Source organism: Sus scrofa, chromosome 15, assembly GCF_054392235.1.
Source record: "Sus scrofa isolate SSC_HxYL_T2T_F1_AM1 chromosome 15, Sscrofa_HxYL_maternal_Yorkshire_Landrace_v2.0, whole genome shotgun sequence".
In the NCBI taxonomy this organism is placed as follows: Eukaryota; Metazoa; Chordata; class Mammalia; order Artiodactyla; family Suidae; genus Sus; species Sus scrofa.
The window spans coordinates 66140322-66160720 of record NC_139397.1 but is presented as its reverse complement, the minus strand read 5'-3'; the positions used below and the strand labels follow the sequence as shown (position 1 = coordinate 66160720).

Below are 20399 nucleotides of genomic sequence, written 5' to 3'. Positions count from 1 at the left end.
TGTGATAGAACATGATAGAAGATAATACAAGAAAAAGAATATATATATATATATATATTCACGTATATATATGTGAGCCACTTTGCTTACAGCAGAAATTGACACAATGTCATAAATAAACTATAATAAAAAATCTAAAATACTTATCGAAATAGACTAAAATTGTAGTCAGAGGCCAGTCACAGGGTACAAAATTTCAGTTGCGCAGATGATTAAGTTTTGGAGATCTGATGTACAGTTAATCTCTACTGTATACTTTCTTCTGCTTAGAAGGTAGACCTTAAGTGGTCACACCACACACACATGTTAATTCTGAGGTGATGCAGATGTTAATTAGCTTGATTGTGTTGTTTCACAATGGAAATGTGTATCAAAATATCAAGTTGTACATCTCAGTTACATACAATTTTTGTCAATTATATCTCAATAATGCTGAAAATTTGCTTCATTTAATTATAAAAAAAATTTAACAAATAAATTTTATCTCTATTAAATAAAAAAAAAAAAAACCCATCAGTAACCTCCAAGGTATTAGGAGGCAGGGCCGTTGGGAGGTGATTAGATCATGTGGGCGGAGCCCTCTTGATTGCATGATTGGATTGGGATAAGCGCCCTTACAAGAAGAGGCCCCATGAGTCCTTACTTATGTACACACACCCAGCTTGCAGCTCACCAAGGGCTGGAGCCACGGAGCGCGCCAGCACCCGACAGGACTCAGCATGGCAGCCAACGGCAAGACCAAGTTGTCCAAAAAGCTGCTTCGCATGAAGTTCATGCACAGGCGACTGGATTCAGAAACCAAGAAACAACTAGAAACAGAAGAAAAGAAAATCATTAACGAAGAGCACTGGTACTTGGATTTGCCAGAGCTAAAAGAGAAAGAGAGTTTCATAATAGAAGAGCAGAGTTTCTTGATATGTGAAGATCTCTACGGAAGAATGTCATTCCAAGGATTTAACCCTGAAGTTGAAAATTTAATGCTTCAGATGAATGCTGAAAACAAAGCAAAAGAAGTTGAAAATGAAAAGATGGAGCTCGATGTGTCAGATAAAGAAATGGCCAGACTCTATGAGACCTTGGTGGGGACAATTGGGAGAAACTTTGCCAGAAAAAGAGATCGTGCCGACTATGAAGAAGATGAAAATGGAGACGTAAGACCAGTGAAAGCAAAGACGGGAGTTCCCGTCGTGGCGCAGTGGTTAACGAATCCGACTAGGAACCATGAGGTTGCGGGTTCGGTCCCTGCCCTTGCTCAGTGGGTTAACGATCGGGCATTGCCGTGAGCTGTGGTGTAGGTTGCAGACGCGGCTGGGATCCCGCGTTGCTGTGGCTCTGGCGTAGGCCGGTGGCTACAGCTCCGATTCAACCCCTAGCCTGGGAACCTCCATATGCCACAGGAGCGGCCCAAGAAATAGCAACAACAACAACAAAAGACAAAAAAAAAAAAAAAAAAAAAGCGAAGACGGTGTTAAAGCCCCAAGATTAAATGGATGCCTTAAGTTATGGCTCAGGATGACTTGTGAGAGCACGTTTTGGAACTCATTCTGTAGGTTTCTTTATAATTATTAATGCTGTTTATTTGTAAATAAATGTATAATTTTGACAACATTCTGCTTTTGGAACAGATGTGTGATGAATGTTATTCATCTTTTGCTTAATGGTACTCATCAAGAATGGATTTTTAACCCTTGATCTTTAAAGGTACATAAATACATAGTTGCTTCCTAAAGACTTTTTTTATCTCTGATTTTTTAAAAAAAATATAATGCTCCCTTCACTGACCTTGAATTGACTCATATAAACTAACAACAGTGTTTAAATTGCAATTATGTTTATAGTCTCTTTTAACTTGTTAATCACGTCGAGCCATTTTGTACATATATTTTGGAATCAAATGTCATGAGAATTCATTATATATAAATTCATCAAGAAAAAACATCCCTGGGAGTTCCCATCGTGGCTCAGTGGAAACAAATCCAACTAGTATCCATGAGGATATGTTCAACCCCTGGCCCTGCTCAGTGGGTTAAGGATGGTGCAGTTTGCAGAAGTGGCTTAGATTCTGCATTGCTGTGGCTGTGGTGTAGGCCAGCAGCTGCAGCTCCAGTTTGACCCCCAGCCTGGGAACGTCCATATGCGTCTGGTGCAGTCCTAAAAAGCAAAACAAAACAATAACAACAGCAAAAAAATCCCTCTCCAGCCCAAAGTACTTCAAGTACTTCTGTGCAAACAAGTCATTGTCAGTGTGTGGAATTATGGTCCTTTTTTTTTTCTTTCGTCTTTTTGCCATTTTTTGGGCCGCTCCCGTGGCATATGGAGGTTCCCAGGCTAGGGGTCTAATCGGAGCTGCAGCCGCCGGCCTACGCCAGAGCCACAGCAATGCGGGATCCGAGCCGCGTCTGCGACCTACACCACAGCTCATGGCAACACGGGATCCTTAACCCACTGAACAAGGGCAGGGATCGAACCTGCAACCTCATGGTTCCTAGTTGGATTCGTTAACCACTGCGCCACTACGGGGACTCCTATGGTCCTTTTTTTAAAAAGCCCTTAAATAATGTTTAAAAAATAGTGTTCTTGGAGTTCCCATTGTGGCTCAGCAGGTTAAGGACATGACATTGTCTCCACGAGGATGTGAGTTTGATCCCTGGCCTCGCTCAGTGCCTCAGTGGACTAAGGATCTGGTGTTGCCACAAATTGCAGCACAGGTCACAAGGTCACAGATATGGCTCTGATCAGGTGTTGCTGTGGCTGTGGCTTACATGGCAGCTATAGCTCTAATTGGACCCCTGACCCAGGGACTTCCATGTGCCACATGTGTGGCTCTATAAAGAGAAAAAAAAATTCTTCTGAAATAAACATCTGGTTTCATTAAAAAAAAAAAAAAAAAAAAAAGGCCCTGAGAACTAGCTTGTCCCTATTTGTAGGAGGTCACACGGAGAAGATGGTAGTCAATGAGGAGGAATGTCCTCACCAGACACCAAATCTGCCAGCACCTTGACCTTGGACTCCCCAGACCCCAGACTGTTGGAAATTTCTGTTGTTTATCAGCCACATAGGTAAGGGTATTTTTGTTATAGCAGCCTGAAATGACTAAGACAGATGCAGAGTAGTGTTTTGGGGATAATGAAAGGCAGGACAATGCTAGGGTAGAATAGAGGGTTTCCTTCCTTCAGCATCCGTGTCTCAAGATGGAAAGTCAGGGACAACTTCAGGTGCCAGGCAGAGCTGTCCTTCCTGTCAGACCTCATGACCTCTCACCCACTAGCTCCTTGGAGCATCAATATTAGTCTTAACCAGATGTGATCCCAAGGTTGAGAACTAGGGATTTTCTCATCACCGTATCCTAGAAAGGCCACTGGGATGTTGAATAGCATCATTTTAGAGTATTTGCCCTTTAGCAACATCTTAATTTATTTGACATTTCCCCCTCCTTAACATCCCTACTGTTAAAACAATAGGGTATCAATTTCCATGCCGAATTTACTAGCTCCCTGCTTCCTGTGATTTCAAACTGCACTTTTCCTGATGGCTCAGCCCACAATGATTTTTCCATTTCCAACTCCCAGGTGTGATAGCCAGTCTCTATGAGGGTGGACATTGCTTCTTGTCTTCTTTGAATCCCCAGCATTTAGCAAGAGGCATGCCGCGTAGCTGGAGCTCAAGAAGTGCTTTCCACCATTTACCATATACTGATGGAGTTTTAAATTTTTTCCGTTTAAATATGCTTTGCTTTCCACCAGACTGTAGGTGTTGGAGGGTCTGGCACACAACACAGAGTGTGTTCTTTGCATGAAGCAGGTGCTTGTTAGTTTTTCGATGATAATAATTAAACTCCACAAACATTTTATTGAATCCCTTCGCTGTGGTAGAAAGTGTGATGGGTATATAGGATGAAAACATGGAGGGGGGGGTAAAAAGAATCCTGCCACTAGGAAGTCATAATACACATGGTAATAAACCACATATCCCTGGGGTCAGGCAGAGATGCACCTTTTCCGATGGCTGTTGATTTAATCATCATTGTGTAGACCTGATTTCAGAAGTACCTGGGCCTTGTCATCTGATCACCTGACATGATTAATGCAAGGCAGGGATTGAATTAATTATCTTTGAAGTGCCCTGAGTTTTTTAGCTTTTTTTTTTTTTTTTTTTTTTTAAATCAACGAACTGCAAGTCTTGTTTCTCACATCATAACTTCCTCAACGTAAATTTGAGCCAACCATCAACACAGGTTCCGTGCTGGGTTCTGGGCGGAGATAGAGAATGTGTTTGTTGGACACAATACAAGGTCTCAAGGACTCACAACTGAGACTCACACCAACACTGCTTAGCCCTCCTGTGAGGCTGATCTGCTAAGTGTAAGAACAGAGATAAAAACCGAGTGTTACTGGAATGATTAATTTTGACTGCAGTGATTCTGGCAGGTTTCACAAACAAATTGACATTTGAGTTGGACCTTGATACTGGATTTTGACAAGCAGGGAGAGACTGGAGGAAAGACCAGCTCAGACAGGTGACACAGGATCAACAAAGGTGTAGAGGTGTGAAAGTTTCTGCCCTTAGTATCCACAGAGGAGGCCTAAGAGTTGGATGTGGGTGGAGTAGAGACTTTCAAAGGCTGTGAAGGACCCAAGGCAGGGGTTGCTTTGGCATTTTCAAGGTCAAATGAAGCCTTTGGCCAAGTTTTGTTTGGTTCAGCACCAGGGTTTAAAATTTTTGAGTTACTGCCAGCATCTATAAATCAGGAGATTTCATATCCACGTCCGGATTTCGGGCTTCTCTTACAAACAGGCTAGCAATACTGTGCTGGCATTTCCTCAAGGCAACAAGTGGCTGGAATTGAGAACGGCTGTTCCTTGTAGACAGGCATGTGGAGTTGCTCAACTTGTCACCATCCCTGACTAACTGGCCGTCATCAAATGGCACAGGCAGGTATTGGAGTTTGTACCCTCTGATCCCCAAGTTTTACTGACTGTGCACGGTGGTCTCTTTCAGGGAGATTTAGACAGTGGGTGACTCATGCGCACATCTGGATGTCTTTTAGGAATTGTCAGCTTCTTCAAGGAGAGACGTGTCAAGAGGTGATCCCAGAGGTTCCTTTGAGGAATCTTGTTTGTCTAATGAGAGCCTAGGCTGGCACACCTGATGGATTTTGAGAGGCAGGGGATAATGACCCTCACGGTTTAAGAGATCTCTCTCCATGGCAACCTCTGATGCTTTTGTCAATCTGAGAGCTTGTTAGCCTCCTGTCTCTGGTTTATCTTTCCCTGATAAGTGAGTTTTCTTTTCCTCTGGAAGGCAGGCTGGCAGTGTGCCCACAAGAACTGGAATTCATTTTTGGAACAAAGGAGGGCACCCGTGTGTGTTTTAGTCTTTCATTTCCTTTGTTCAGAGGTTATGCCCATCAAGTGTTCATACTTCTTGGACTTTTGTAAGCTAAGTTTTCATTTCCCTTTTGCTCACAGAAACGTGCACTTTGGGGGTACCGGTGCCCATATATTTTGTTGGACTTTTGATGAAGGCATGTGAATGCCCCCAAATGCAAATGTATGGTGGTTGAACAGGCACAAAATGCAGGGGTTTACTACTCTGCACCGGGTGGGGGGTGGGGGCCCAGGCCTGGGAGCTCTGCTCATACACAAACACACAGAGTTTAAGTCCTAACTGGCACCACCTTCTTCTTAGAAGAATAAAATAGAAGGTTACTGAGTCGACGAGCTAATCTGTCTAATTAGATGCCTCTGAGCAAAATGCATAAAATTTGCATTCATTATCTTAACACGCAAAGAATAGGACACAGGAAAGAGAAACTCCAGGAAATTAGCATTTTGATGGGGGAAGGGGAGTCTTGGGGGGGTGTAATCCATAAGGTCTTTTCCGCTTTAATGTTTTGGGACTACACTCTGGAGAAGCTGCGGCGTGCTGCTATTGTCAGCAAAGACAACCCTTGTATCCTTGGCCTTGCAAGCAGTCAGTTCAAGATTTGTCTGCGGACTGCCTGACGGTGAAGCAGCCATCAAGCTCAGCCGGAGGAAGCTCCATTAAAGCAGTGCCACGGGACGGGGATAATCAGTTTCAGTTCCGGCGGCTCTCTGGCAGGAGGGACAGTTGCCTCTTGGTCTCTAGGTGGCGCTGTTGTATCTATTGTAAGAGGCACTTCACTGTGGCTACATCCTTTCTATTGAAGATGGAGGGGGAAAGAAAGAAAGAAAAAAGAATAAAATAAACTTCCTCTTCCTGTTGGCTCCCCCCCCGCAGCCCCAACATCACAACCCTCTCCACCTAGGCACTGCTGCTGTTTGCAGCCCAAAGAATGCATATATGTTGTTTAATCTCTAATGATTTATTCAAAATCAGTGGTTCTTTTACTTCCTTTGTTATGTGTGCACAAATCAAGCTCAGGGATAATTCATTTGAGAGCCTAACTGCCCAAGATAGTACTTGCTACTCTCCATTCTACCTTCTCAGCCCCCAACCCCCTCCTTCCAATTCTTCTCTTCCTTATTGCTACTAATATTCACACTGTGATGGGAGTGCTTTTGGAAGGAGGGCTTCTGTAGAGTTCATTCCTTGTACCCTGAAGGCACCCATTAGTATGGAAGTCAGGGCTGAAAGGAGGGGGTTGGCAGTGATGGGACAGGGGAGAGGGCAACTTGAATGAAATGCACAATGCCATTCTCTTTGGCAGTCTCAAAAACCTGTATCAGAGGTCCCATCATGGCTCAGTGGTTAACGAATCCGACTAGGAACCATGAGATTGCGGGTTTGATTCCTGACCTTGCTCAGTGGGTTAATGATCTGGTGTTGCTGTGGCTGTGGTGTAGGCCAGCGGCTACAGCTCCGATTAGACCCCTAGCCTGGGAACCTCCACATGCCTCGGGTGTGGCCCTAGAAAAGACAAAAAAAAAAAAAAAATATTTTGTACATTTAAAAAACAAACAATCAAACAAACAAACAAAACCTGTCTCCTCCTGGACTGACAGGTTTGGGCCAAGTATAGGAATGACATTCTGTCCTCTAATGAGAGGTGGTGAAGCAGAGATGGCTGCCTCAGTTTCCCCAGTGCTGAGATGGAACAGTCTACTGATTCCTCAGGCAAAGTCTTAAAGGCAAACAGAAAGTTATTTGCAAAAAAATGCAATAGGGCTTTTTGGAGATGGGGACGAATTCTCATGACTTCATAGCTCATACACTCCACCCTTGGTTTCTGCGGATTTTGCATACATGGATATGGAGGCTCTGTCATATCCACTGTTTTATATAAGGGACTTGAGCATCCAAGGATTTTGGTATCCCTGGGAGCTCCTGGAATCAATCTCCTGCGGATAAGGGGGTGGGGTGGGGGGGTGACTGCAACGAACCTCTTGTTTCTCCAGGAAAGAGACTGGGGAAATGGATAGCATTTAGGTAGCACTAGAAATTTGCAAAGATTTTCCCCTCTCTGATATTCATCATCTCCTTCCCTCCACTCAGCACTGTTACCACGACTTCATCTGAGCGAATACTGGGTCCATTCAGTCCCTTGGTCAAGTTCACAGAGTTAAGAGTTCCTAAAACCAGGCTGTCTTCCTCCAAGTTCTACTCTCCTTACATAGTTGTTTTATTTTTTATCCTGAACAGATTCTTCAGTTGGGAAGTAATATTCAAGTCTAGCCATCAACATTTGCCTTACTTGCTACCCAAGAATCAAATCAAGCTATGCTTAGAGCAAAGTAATAAAAGAGGCACCAGTCTTTTTTTTTTTTTTTAAATGAAAATTCTAACTTTAGTTTGGCTTGAGAAGCAATAACCTTAGGGTGTATTCTCTGTTTGCTTTCAATTCTGTGGGTGTGTGTTTTTTGTTTGTTTTGTTTTATTTTGTTTTTAGTTTATCATTTAATTAGGTTTGAGCCTTAATGGTACCCTCTGTAAAATAGGTTGAATTAACTGTATCTAGGCCTTAGACATCAAGGGAAAATAAATTCATATTTTATGAGTCACTCATTTGAATGAAAGGTTCAAGAAAAGCATTAGTTTTTATCATTGTTTTAATAGCAATTTATTAAGCCCAAACCTTAGGGAATCATGGAAGAATACATGATTTCCTCCACCTGATTACATCTTTGAGTTTTGTAAAAGTTTATAATGGATGAAATAGTACTTAACAGCTTCATAAACTAAACTGTTATACACGTTTAAATGGTCTTCACTCTTATTATCTTAACTAATGAATTTTGCCAGGCATCTCTGTTATAGCTGTATGATTTATAAAGATTATATTTACTTTTTCTCCTTATAAGAACCTAATGAGACCAAATTGGTTGCATGTAATCAGCCACTGGCCTTTTTCATCTCTTTGGGTTTTATTTACGAAAGCTTATTAGAGCAAACGTACTGAGTAATATGCAGCGATAGCTAGGTTTTGCCTAATGATCCCCAACAGCCAACACAGAATGCAGATAATGGAATGACAGGCTGATTAAAATGCAAGGAGAAAAGTAAATGCACTCAGGGCCCATTTTGAAAATCCTTACCTAGCAAAACACCCATTAACATGTTTGCAACCTCAGAACATCTACTTGTACAGAGACCTGAAATGTGACTGTAACACATGTCTCAGAAAATGAGGGTTAAGCTCTTGTTTTCCAGTAATGCGGGATGGGGTTAAAATACAATGCACAAGTGGTTGTGTGGAATGTTGACTGTGGTGCCATCAAAGAGTGGATGATGCCCCTGATTCAGGAAGAGAAACCATAAAATGTAGACAATCCTCACTTGAAGACATAAGCAAGGCACATGGTGACAGGGCTGGACCACAGGCCCTCTACCATCATTGCTGTATCACGACTCTACACAATCTTTAGTGGTCTTTCATCCAGAGCAGCTTCTTTTTTTTCCTTATTATGCTACTTTCATTTTACTAAAACAAAGACTGGTCACACTCTCAGCTGAACACAGAACTGTTTTTTTTTTTTTTTTTTTTTTTTTTTTAACATGACTTGAATGCCCTTAGGGAAGAGGGACAGCTTTATTATTTTCCCAGATGTCAACCTTAACTGTTTCCACCCCTTTGTAATGTTCTAGTCTGTCAGGACTTGGCCATTCCTAAAACTTCCCCAAACCAAGTTAGAAGCCATTTATCCAGTTATTTCTTCCCTGTACCACCTGCTGGTGTAATGCATTTGGTAAGTTTATTTACCCTTTGGGTGAACAACTTCCTCTATAAAGTTTTAAAGGGTGTCCCCACATACTAGGATTGCGAGATTTGGCAAATAAATCTGTTTTCACCTTATTCATGTATTGAAGATTTTATAGTTTAAGACAATATTCCCTTTCTAGTCTTCACCTTTCCATGCAACTGATACCCCCAAACCTTGGGCCTCCAATTGGTTTGTGAAACATTCTCCTCAGACTTTTTCATGGAAACAGCAATAGTTGGGTTATTTATTTACTTATTCAGGATTTTGCTTTGCAAATTTGGTTCCTTCGCCTAGATTATACTGTACTGGAATGACCTACAATAAAGGGTGAGAACAGTTGTGGAATCAGAGAAGTTTAGAGGTGACCCCTATTGTAGGATGAAGCAAATCAGGCTTACAGAAATAAGGTGACTTGCCCAGAGTTATGTTATTAGTTAAAGAGAGGAGTTACCTTGTAGTGTAGTGGGTTAAGGATTTGGCATTGTCACTGAAGAGACTTGGGTCACTGCTGTGGCAAGGGTTCGATCCCTGGCTTGGGAATTTCTATATGCCATGGGCACTGCCAAAAAAAGGAAAAAAAAAAAAAAAAAGAGAGAGAGAGAGAGAGAGAGACCTGGATTAGAACTTAATTCTCCTGGGTCCATAGTCTTTCCAAAGTCTGATCTTGCCTAAGGTTAAATCAACAACTATTTTTGTTGTTGTTGTTATCCACACGTGGTTGAAAGTTCATGGTCAAAAGCATTGGGGTAAAATTGTAAAATACTCCTGTCCTCAGTGCTTCTCCGTTCCCTACATGCCTCCCATTCGGATGGAGATAATCCTGGCTGTGGTTGCCAAACACCCTGCCTCCTGAGGCAACTTTCTGTCTCCAACATCCACTGATGTGACCTGTATGGGGTGTGTTTGTTGCTGTCTCCTTCTGCCTTTTCTTGCTCCTTTCTCAGTTCCATCAACCTGCTATGTGGCCCCTGCATCACTGCTTCCTCATCTGGTAACTTACGGTAGACTTAGGACCCTGAGGATAATACACTAACATGATACACCATTTCCCGCTGAGATACTTGAAGTCCCAAATTCATGGTCTCCACCTCCCTTGGCTTTCTCTTATTACAGTGACACAGAGAGTTAATATTGTGGAGTTCTAGAGGTCATGACCTCCCTGTGGGTAGGGTGCTTTTGCACAGAAGCACCTTTCCACTGTCTATTGCTTTAAATATTGGCCTGGCCTACATCTGGTCCTTCATATATGATTCTGAACCTACCTTTTGCTTAGAGGATACGACTCTATCATTTTGACCCTTCTCACTCTTCAGGTCCTTCCTGCCTAGAAGAAGGCACCACAGGGGTTGACTAAACATTGGATGTGACTAAACATTGAACTCAGCCAGGAGCAGCATGAGGGCACCTGGGAGGGGGTGTTTAAAGGCAAGAACACTCAAGGGAAGGACCTATGGAGAACAGGGAGGAGTAAAGGAGGTTTTCTTATTCCTACTTTTGCTTCCCTTCCCTTCCCTTTCCTTTTTTTGGCTGCTCCTGTGGCATGCGGATGTTCCAGGGATTGAATCAGCACCACAACAGTGACCCAAGCTGCTACAGTGACAATGATGGATCCTTAAACCATGTGCTATAAGAGAAATCCCCTTTTCATTTTTTATTACATCTCTCCCCTTACAGTTTTGGTTCCCTTCTTCCTCATTGTGTTTTGTTCTGTAGTTTTTCATTTTTTTTCCTGAGTTTCTACTGTTTTCCTTCCTCGATGCCCTCGTAGGCACATTTCTTTTGGAACTGATAAGCAATTTTTCTGTTATGTTGTTCCAGTGAAGTTGCCCCTGGTGAACTTTCTTCAATTCTCCACTTACTTCCCCTGGCTTTAGCTGTTTTTCACATTTTGCCTGTACTGTTTGAGATTCTGAATTTGAAGCAAACATTTACTCCTTTGCATTCTGAATCTAGAAAGGTAATATTTCAGCGCTTAGTGTCTGGACTCTTTCTATCTGAAGCATATAAGCCTAAAAGAATCCCCCAAGCCTTGAATCTCCACATTTAAAAGCATCTTGTGATAGCAATGGTAGATGTTAATCTACCTTGAAGATTGCAAAGTTCTTCTGGTGGAGCCACCCAACCTGCCTGCTTGTGTCAAGATTCCAGGTACCTGATGGCTGGATGTTAACTGATGGTTCCAGGTACCATCATGAGGAGAAAGGCCAGTAATTTCTTCTTTCCAAATTCCCCCCACCCCACCCCTTATTGAAGAATGCTCTGCATACTCTGGACACTCAGTTTTCTGGAGGGGCTCAGTCCTTAACTTAAATATCCCCAGTACAGATTTACTGTATTTTAAGAAAATCCAACATATAAACAATAGAATTTAAAGAAACATATATTATTTGTATTACAAGTGGCTTTATCACAGGACTTCCTTTAGTGGATTCAAATTATTTGTATTTCATATGGAAAAAATAGATGTATTTGACTAAGGGTCATATAGATTGCACAGAGCAAGAATCCTTGATTTATTGTGACCAAGGGCTAGGTATCTTTTTGATCATATACTTACCCCATATATAGAGGTAGCTTTGTGATTCTTATGAACTCCAAGTTCTCAATATATGGAAATGGAAAATATGAAATGTTGAGTACAGAGGGAAAAGGCAGTGATCTCCTAGGTTTCAGCCCTGAGACTAATATCTCTCCTATTGGAGTTTCTGCTGTGGCACAGCAGAAATGAATCTGACTAGTATCCATGAGGATGTGGGTTCAATCCCCGGCCTCACTAAGTGGGTCGGGGTCTGGTGTTACTATGAACTATGGTGTAGGCTGACAGCTGTAGCTCTGATTTAACCCCCAGCCTGGGAACTTCCATATGCCATGGGTGCGGTCCTAAAAAGCATAAACAAACAAACAAATAAAATCTATCCTATTATAAGTCACTTAAAAGGGAATTGGACACACACATAGACACATATGCACAATCCCCCCTTTCCCAGGTAGGAAGAGGGTACAGCACTGGCCAGCAGACCAGAATAACCCTGGCTTTGCTTGTGGACCTTCCTCAACATTGCTCTGATCTGTCCCAAGCTCTCTCTAAGAGGCTCTGTCATTGCCTCCCCCTGACTCCTGGGTCACTTTCCTGGTGACCAGATCATCCCCAGGCCTCAGGACAGGGCAAGGAAACTGACACAAATATTCCAAGCGGGTCCAGGGCAGCCCCCCCCTCCCCCGGAAGGCTCAGCCATTGTGGGAACACCCCACCTCTGGCTTTCCTCTGATAGAAACAGTTCCGACCTCTCAGCCCTTTTTCTCTCTCTCACACTCTTGAAAGCCAATTTCCTGCTTCAATCTTATTCTTATGAATAGAAACACGGAGCTTGCATGGAGAATGAGAAACTACTGTATCATAGGAAGCAATCACACAGAACACAAAAAGCCATTCAAAGTAATTAAACTACTCCCATCCCCTTTTCTATATTTCTTTTCAGCTCCGCACTGATGGGCTGTTTATCTTTGCCACCACAACAGCGGCTGCCGCAGTAGCAGAGGAAACGGCGAGCCATTTTCTGCATCGGGTGATGCCGAGAGGGCAGAATTAAGACAAACACTTTCATTCTTGGCTGCCAAAGCGTTTTAGCTTCTGAAAAGCAAGGGAAGCAAACGCCATCACCCCGTAAGGAAATAAATAAATGAAGGCCTGGTGGTGAGAGAAGCTTCTGGGTGATTTTCCACTCGTTGGAGGAAAAGGGGTGGGACCGGTGAGGATGCGGTGGGGGGGGGGGATGGGGAGCTCATTATTTCCAGCCCCTGGAAGCTTTTGTTCTCCTCAGCTGTGGTAAGGAGGCTGCAGCTCCGGTCCTAGCTGTGCAGAAGCTTGCAAGTGATCTAGGAGGAGGCTGATGTGTCTCCAGCAGGCATTGCCCGGAGAGGGACAGGGATCAGCTGGTCAGGAAGGCGGAAGCCTCTGGTTCTGACTGAGCAGGAGGGAGTTAGCAGGGCTCCGCATGTTAATACCTGCATAGATGCCCTTCTCTAGTGCGGTTGCGGAGAGGGAGCAGAGAGGGAGCGGAGAGGTTTATGTTTTTCCGCCTTGTCCTGGTCCCAGCGTGTCTGTGTCAGCTGCTTCAGAGAGTGGGTACCTTGGACAGCGCCAAGGGGTTTACAGTTTGTGGAAAAAAGGAACTCAAAAAAAGTGGGTCAATAGCATTTATGCTTCCACCAGCCCAGTTTCACTGAGGTGGCTAAAACGTATTTGGTCTCTTGTGAAAATCACTGCTTCTTCTGATTAGGAGGTGTTGGGGTATTGGTGGAAGAGCTTGAGGAGGTTAACGTGAGAAAGGGCTTCTGAGTCCAGATTAGCTAAAATGTATTTGGTCACTTGTGGAAATCAATTCTTCTTCAGATTAGGAGGTGTTGGGGTATTGGTGGAAGAGCTTGAGGAAGTTAACTTGAGTCAATAGCACTTTGTAGCCGGGAACTGAGAGGTGTCACAAAAGACCTACATGAAAAAGCTCATAGCAGTAGGCTCTTAGTGGAGCAGGCTGGGCTTCGCCGAACATAACCCCCTTCAGTGGACTGTCACCTCCTCTTACCCCTAAGTACCAGCCCTGTTGCTGCTCTTTTTGGGTTGCAAGAAACTTTATTTCTAATAGACAACCTGGCCCAGATTGGAAATTGTATAGAAGATGGTCCATAAAAAGCCAAATCAGACTGCAAGGACCATCTCAATTCTACTTGAGCATTGAAGGACTTCCATTCTATTCCTCACTCTCCACTGCCACTGTAGATTCATTGGAGTAGGTTTAATTTCCTTGTTTCTATCAATTTCATTGCAGCCCTGGAAGCCCTGCCTTCGCTTCTTCCCCAGTTCCACTGACCCAGCGTGAAGTTGCCTGTTTGGTTTAATCTGGAGAACTGGCACCTAGCCCATTCCCCACTGACAGACCTGCAGTATTCAGCACTCATTTTGCATCTGTCATTATCTTTTGTATGCAAGGAAATTTAACGTGCACTAAATGCAAATGGGCAATGTATATTCTGCATTTTATGAACTCTCATTTGAGCCTGTTATTGCCAGTGATGGCTCTGTCTTTCCAGGATTCATCAGCAAGATTCTCAGTACTTGGTTTCCTTTGCTTGCCCCTTCTCATTTCTAAAAGCTGCTTTTTATCCAAGGTCTGTTTCTGCAGAGGTCATTGTGTCTTCATCCTCTGCATCTCCAGGTGATAGGAATACCACACTTCAGATGACAAAGTCTTTCCTGACAAAGTCTTTTTTTCCATTACCTAGAATTTTGGGTGGGGGGAGGGTGGAGAGAAAGGCTTCCTGTGCACCTGTCACCTATCTTCTCTGTGAATATTTCAGCAGATAGAGAACTATGAAATTATTTCCTGAATTTAGATAAAATCAAATGTTGCTATCTAGACAGGAAACATTAAATCTTTTCCTTCCATTTAAACATTTTTTTTGGCTGTGCATGCAACATGCAGAAGTTCCTGGACCAGGGATTGAACTCCCACAGCTGTAACCAGAGCCACAGCAGTGACAACGCTGGATCCTTAACCTGCTGAGCCACCAGGGAACTCCCCATATAAGCATTTTTAACAGGACCTAGTCTTGCAACAATTTCACTCGCTTTGCAAAAGTGTTCAGTATGCTAAATGAAAATGATAATTCAATTTATTCTCTCAGTAGGAATCCTTGTAAGGTACAAGGGAGGTGGGGCATTGCCTACTGAAGATTAAATTGAGTCTTTGGGGGCAATGGCAAGAGATCTCAGAATTCTTGACTCTCAGGGCAAGAGCATTGACATTCCAAGGTCATTGGGGTTAATATGCCTTCTTAAATATGCACCTTACCGCTTAAGGTGGCTCCAAGTAATGTGACAAATTTTAAGTCTGACTTTTGGATGAGAATAGGAAGTAGTAAATCAATGGAAAATGCATTCTTACAATGTTTTTTCAGAGATGTAGCCAGTGAATATTTCTGGTTTGAGAACAAGAGGGTATCCGTAGTTGAATGTTGGACACCAGGTGGGGAGCATCGTGTTAAGAGAGCATGTCTGTCAAAATCATGGATGCCTGGGGTAGTCGTAACTGCTTCAAAGCTGTGGGTATTTTTGAGAGGGCACTCAGAGAACTCACAGCCGTGTAGCACAATGGTCTTCCTTCTAGGCTGGGTATGTCTTAAATTAAGGTCTGGATAGTTGTTTATAGCGGCTATTGTATAAGTGATTCTAAACTTTTCTGAGTGAATGGTAAGGAAGAAAGGTGGGTTGGAGATGTCAGGAGGCTTCAGAAATATATTGCTGCAAACTTCCACTTCCATTAAATCAATGCTAATTTAAAACACCCAACCCTCTCCTTCGGTGTTTCTCCAACTCACAATTCAAATGAGTACCCAAAGCAAATGAAGTTTATGCTCCTGAGATGACTTAAAAACAACAACAACACGATCCACCCATATTCACAGATTTGGGCCACCACACACTATATAAATCTTTTTTTTTTTGTTGTTGTTGTTGTTGTTGCTATTTCTTGGGCCGCTCCCGAGGCATATGGAGGTTCCCAGGCTAGGGGTTGAATCGGAGCTGTAGCCACCGGCCTACGCCAGAGCCACAGCAACGCGGGATCCGAGCCGCGTCTGCAACCTACACCACAGCTCACGGCAACGCCGGATCGTTTAACCCACTGAGCAAGGGCAGGGACCGAACCCGCAACCTCATGGTTCCTAGTCGGATTCGTTAACCACTGCGCCACGACGGGAACTCCCACACTATATAAATCTTAAAACGTTTTCATCACTTCAAAAAAAGAAATCTGATTTGTCTAAGGAAAGGTCAGAAAGAGAGATTATGGGACAGCATTGTAGGAGGGCAGAAGTCTTGGTGGGAGTCTGTGGCAGTTCTTATCTGATTATTTCTCCTTACTCATTGGAGGAAGTCAAAGATTTTCTCTAGCAATGCAATGATTAAAACTGTGTAAAAAATGAACCAGTATATAACAAAGACAGAATAAAGGCCCCAGCAGATGTAAAAGAAAAAAAAATAAAAAAAGATGAGGTCCCCATATATATTAGCAGTTATTACTCAGTCTCTGGCAATTGTTAATTTAATTTCCAAGTTTGTCTCTTCCGGATATTTTATATAAATGGGATCCTATAATAGACAGTATTATGTGACTGACTTCTTTCACTTAGTATGTTTTCGAGGATTATCCATGTTGTAGCACATATCAAGTACATTTTTTTTTTGCCAAATCGTATTCCATTTTATGAACAGACCACATTTTATTTATGTATTCATCAGTTGATGGACATTCAGGTTGTTTCCACTTTTTGGCTCTTACGAAGAATGCTGCTATGAACATATGTGTACAAGTTTTTGTGTGTGGACATATATTTTCATGTCTCTTGGGTACACACCTAGGAGCAGAATTGCTGGGCCATATGGTAACTCTACATTTGACATTCTCTGCCAAAATGTTTTCCAAAGTGGCTGCACCATTTACATTCTTGCCAGCAATGTATGAGAATTCCAGTTTCTTTATATGCTTGTTATTGTCAGTCTTTTTTGTTGTAGTCATCGTACTGGGTATGAAATAAGGTCTCCATGTGGTTTTGATTTACATTTCTCTAATGACTAATGATGTGGAGCATCTTTTCTTGTGTCATTTTATGACCATTTGTATATCTTCATTTCATGGCTATTTCTACACCTTCTTCTTCTCTTTCTTTTTTTTTTTTTTCTTTTTTTTATTTTTAGACCCACACTTCCAGCATATGGAAGTTCCCAGGCTAGGGGCTGAATTGGAGCTACAGCTGCCAGCCTTGCCATAGCTGCAGCAGTGTGGGATCCAAGCAGTGTCTCTGATCTGCACTACAGCTCACAGCAATGTGAGATCACCGAGCCCCTGAGTGTTGGGTCACTGTCTCTACATTACACTAGGATAAGTCTAGTTACCATCTGTCACCATACAAAGGTATTGTATTATTATTGAATACATCCCCTGTTCTGTAATTTCATCCCTGGACTCATTTATTTTGTAACTGGGGGTTTTTAATCTCTTAATCTCCCTCACTTATTTCATTCATCAACTCTCCCCACCTCTGCTTCAACTACCTGTTTTTTTTTTTTCTTCTGTATCTGTGATTCTGTTTCTGTTTTCTGATATTTATTCATTTGTTTTTTTTTAATTTTTAAAAATTTATTTTATTTTATTTGCCTTTTTTTTAAGGGCACACCCATGGCATATGGAAGTTTCCAGGCTAGGGGTTGAATTGGAGCTGCAGCTGTGGGCCTAACAACACCAGATCATTAACCCACTTAGGGAGGCCAGGGATAGAACTCGAGTCCTCACGGATACTAGCTGGGTTCGTTATTGCTGAACCACAATGGAAACTCCTGCATTGTGATTTTGAATTGCGTTTCCCTGATAACGAGTGATGCTGAGCATCTCTTCATGTATCAATTGGCCATCTGTTTGTCTTCTTTGGAGAAATGCCTATTCAGGTCCCCTGCCCATGTTTTTAATCCGTTTTTTTTTTTTTTTTCCCTGAGTTGTTTTTGAGTTGCATGAGCTCCTTGTATATTTTGGATATTAATTCCCTACCTGATATTTTGTTTGCTAATATCTTCTCCCATTCAGTAGGTGGCCTTTTCTTTTTGTTGATCATTTCTTTTGCTGTGCAGAAGCTTGTTAGTTTGATGTAGCCCCAACTGGTATAGCTCCAGCCTGAGTCAAAAAGCCTGAGAACTGGGAGAGCTGATGGTGTGTATTCCACTCCAAGTCTGAGTCCTAGGACAGGAGAAGACCACTGTTCCACCTGGAAGACAGTCAGACAAAGAGAGAGAAAATTCTCATTTACTTTGCTTTTCTGTTCTGTTCAGCCCTTCAACAGATTGGATGAAGTCTTCCCACATAGGGAGGGCAATCTGCTTTACACCCTCTATGGACTCAAACATTAATCTCATCCAGTAACACCCTTGCAGACACCCAGAGTAATGTTTAATCAAATATCTGGGCGCCCTGTGGCCCAGTCAAGATGACACATAAAATTAACCGTCCCAAGGCTTAGCTCCATGTGTCAGCTCTCCCATGTATACTAAAATCCCTGGAAAATAATTTTGTAAAGCTGTACCTGGCAAAGTGGGGTGATGTGATCCCATAAATTGTGATCTTCTCAACCTCCGAAAGAAGGAATTGTCTCCAAGGGACAGAACACATTTTCATCTGCTTCTGCTTTCCCAGCTCACACCTATTCTTGCCAACACCTCAGATCATCCCAGACCATCCCTTATTATAGTTTCACATAATTTGGGGAAGGTTGAAACAGTGCCCAGGATTCAGGATAGTGTATGGATCTACTAATCCTTTTGGTGGGCAATTGGACTCTCCATCAGTATGCATTTGGCATATAAGCTTCTCATGGCAGCCGTTGCTGCTGGTCCTGAATTTAATTATTACATACTCTTGCATTAATAAGCACAAAAGCAGCTCTCCTGGGCCAAGAATACAGCCTTCAATCTGTGTCTAGGCTTAAAAATCACCAGCACCTTCAGAAGAGAAGGACTCTTCACATCACTGGTGTTGCCATTTTGAAATGTCAATGATGGCTGAGAGAGTCCCGTGGAACGCTTTGGCTCTGGGATATGAACTGAGAAAAATGGCATTAGCTTTATAGGCCCACTTGTATAGCAGGCTTGCTCTTTCTGCCATCGTGTTCTTACCTCTTAGGAATATTTTAAACCCCTTTGGCAACTGAACACACTTTCCACTGATGATGGGATATTAATGGGTTATATAAACAAAGAACCGGTGAAACTAATTGAAAACAGAAAAATTTAGTCAAAGAGCCATTTAGAATCCAGGGGAGAGGGTTGGGAGACAGTGAACAGCAGGAAGTAGGCAACACCATATCAGATAATCATCTTTTTAAAATGTATTACCCCCAGTGAATTTACTGAATGTATGAATAGGTTTCCATGAAACCAAAGCAGCCAGATGAATGGTCAGTTCAATCAATTAGCACTGGCTTCTTTTCAGGCTTGTTCTCAGAGGTGTATATAAATTATGCAGAGTTGGCTCCAGGCTTTGGGGCAGGTAAAACCTTTTGCAAGAAGCAAAATTAGCCCTCTCAAAATGTGCTACATTTGCAAATCCTAAGTCTGTGTGGTTTTCTGTCATGGTAGGATTGGAAAGGAGAAGAAATTCTTTGTAGTTTGAAAACCTCAAACCAACATAATTTGGAGCCAAAAGGAAATGGGCCTAGTGATCATTGATCCAGTTGTGAGCTTCTTTCGATCAGAAAGAAATTTGTAAGATGAGGAAAGGGGCTGATACCGATACACTTTTTCTTGCAAGCTTTTTAACCAAGAAGTAAAGATTTGTGATTATCCCCTAACCCTCTCTCCTTCAATCGGATGTCAATTTACCCTCCTTGAACCCTCTTGAATTTTGTGCTTTTTTCTCTTCCTCTTCTTCTTCCTTCTTCTTCTTTGATCAGACACTATGGTTTTCTGAGATTTGTCTTATTTCATTTTACTGCATAAGTCCTTCTTATATTCAGGAATGTTCATATTTATCTTCTTATATTTTCCAGCCCCTTAGCACAATGGCCTTTTAGTACAATGAATTATGCATGTGTTTTGCAAATAAGTGAACGAATGAGTGTATACCCAACTCAATCTGAACTTTACTAGGTTGCATGTAGAACAAGAAGAGTGATTCAAATTCACAAAGAGATAGGACACTATAAAAATGCTGGTAGTTGGACTACTTGTGGCTCAGTGGGTTAAGGACCTGACATTATCTCTGTGAGGATGTGGGTTCAATCCCTGGTCTCACTCAATGGGTTAAAGATCAGGCATTGCTGCAAGCTGCAGTGTAGTTCCTAAATGCAGCTCAGATCTGGTGTTGCTGTGGCTGTGGTATAAGCCTCAGCTGCAGCTTTGATTTGACCCCTGGCCCAGGAACTTCCATATGCTACAAGTGTGTCCTTAAAAAAAAATGCTGGTAGTTGAATTTGAATGTCAAAACCATTTTTTTTTTTAAGCAAAGAAAACCTTTCCCTATGGTACATAGAGGGGCATAGCTAATTTTGAAAACAATTCATGCAGGTTTGTAGGCTGTGAAGAAGAAAATTCAAAATTGTAACACTTTTGTCCTAAATTAATTCGTTTGGCAAATATCCCCTTCATTGCCCATCTTAAATTTTATCTTGTGAAAC

At 42.3% G+C, this 20399-nt stretch overlaps 1 protein-coding gene across 1 annotated transcript; it reads left to right on the top strand.

Annotated features, from left to right (window-relative positions):
* Window positions 1–719: 719 nt before the first annotated feature.
* On the top strand, window positions 720–10035 carry LOC100739161 (M-phase phosphoprotein 6). The gene is made up of 2 exons (XM_084999101.1): window positions 720–1166; window positions 9958–10035. Exons 1-2 carry the CDS (start codon window positions 720–722, stop codon window positions 10033–10035), a joined length of 525 nt encoding a protein of 174 aa, XP_084855227.1.
* Window positions 10036–20399: the final 10364 nt, after the last annotated feature.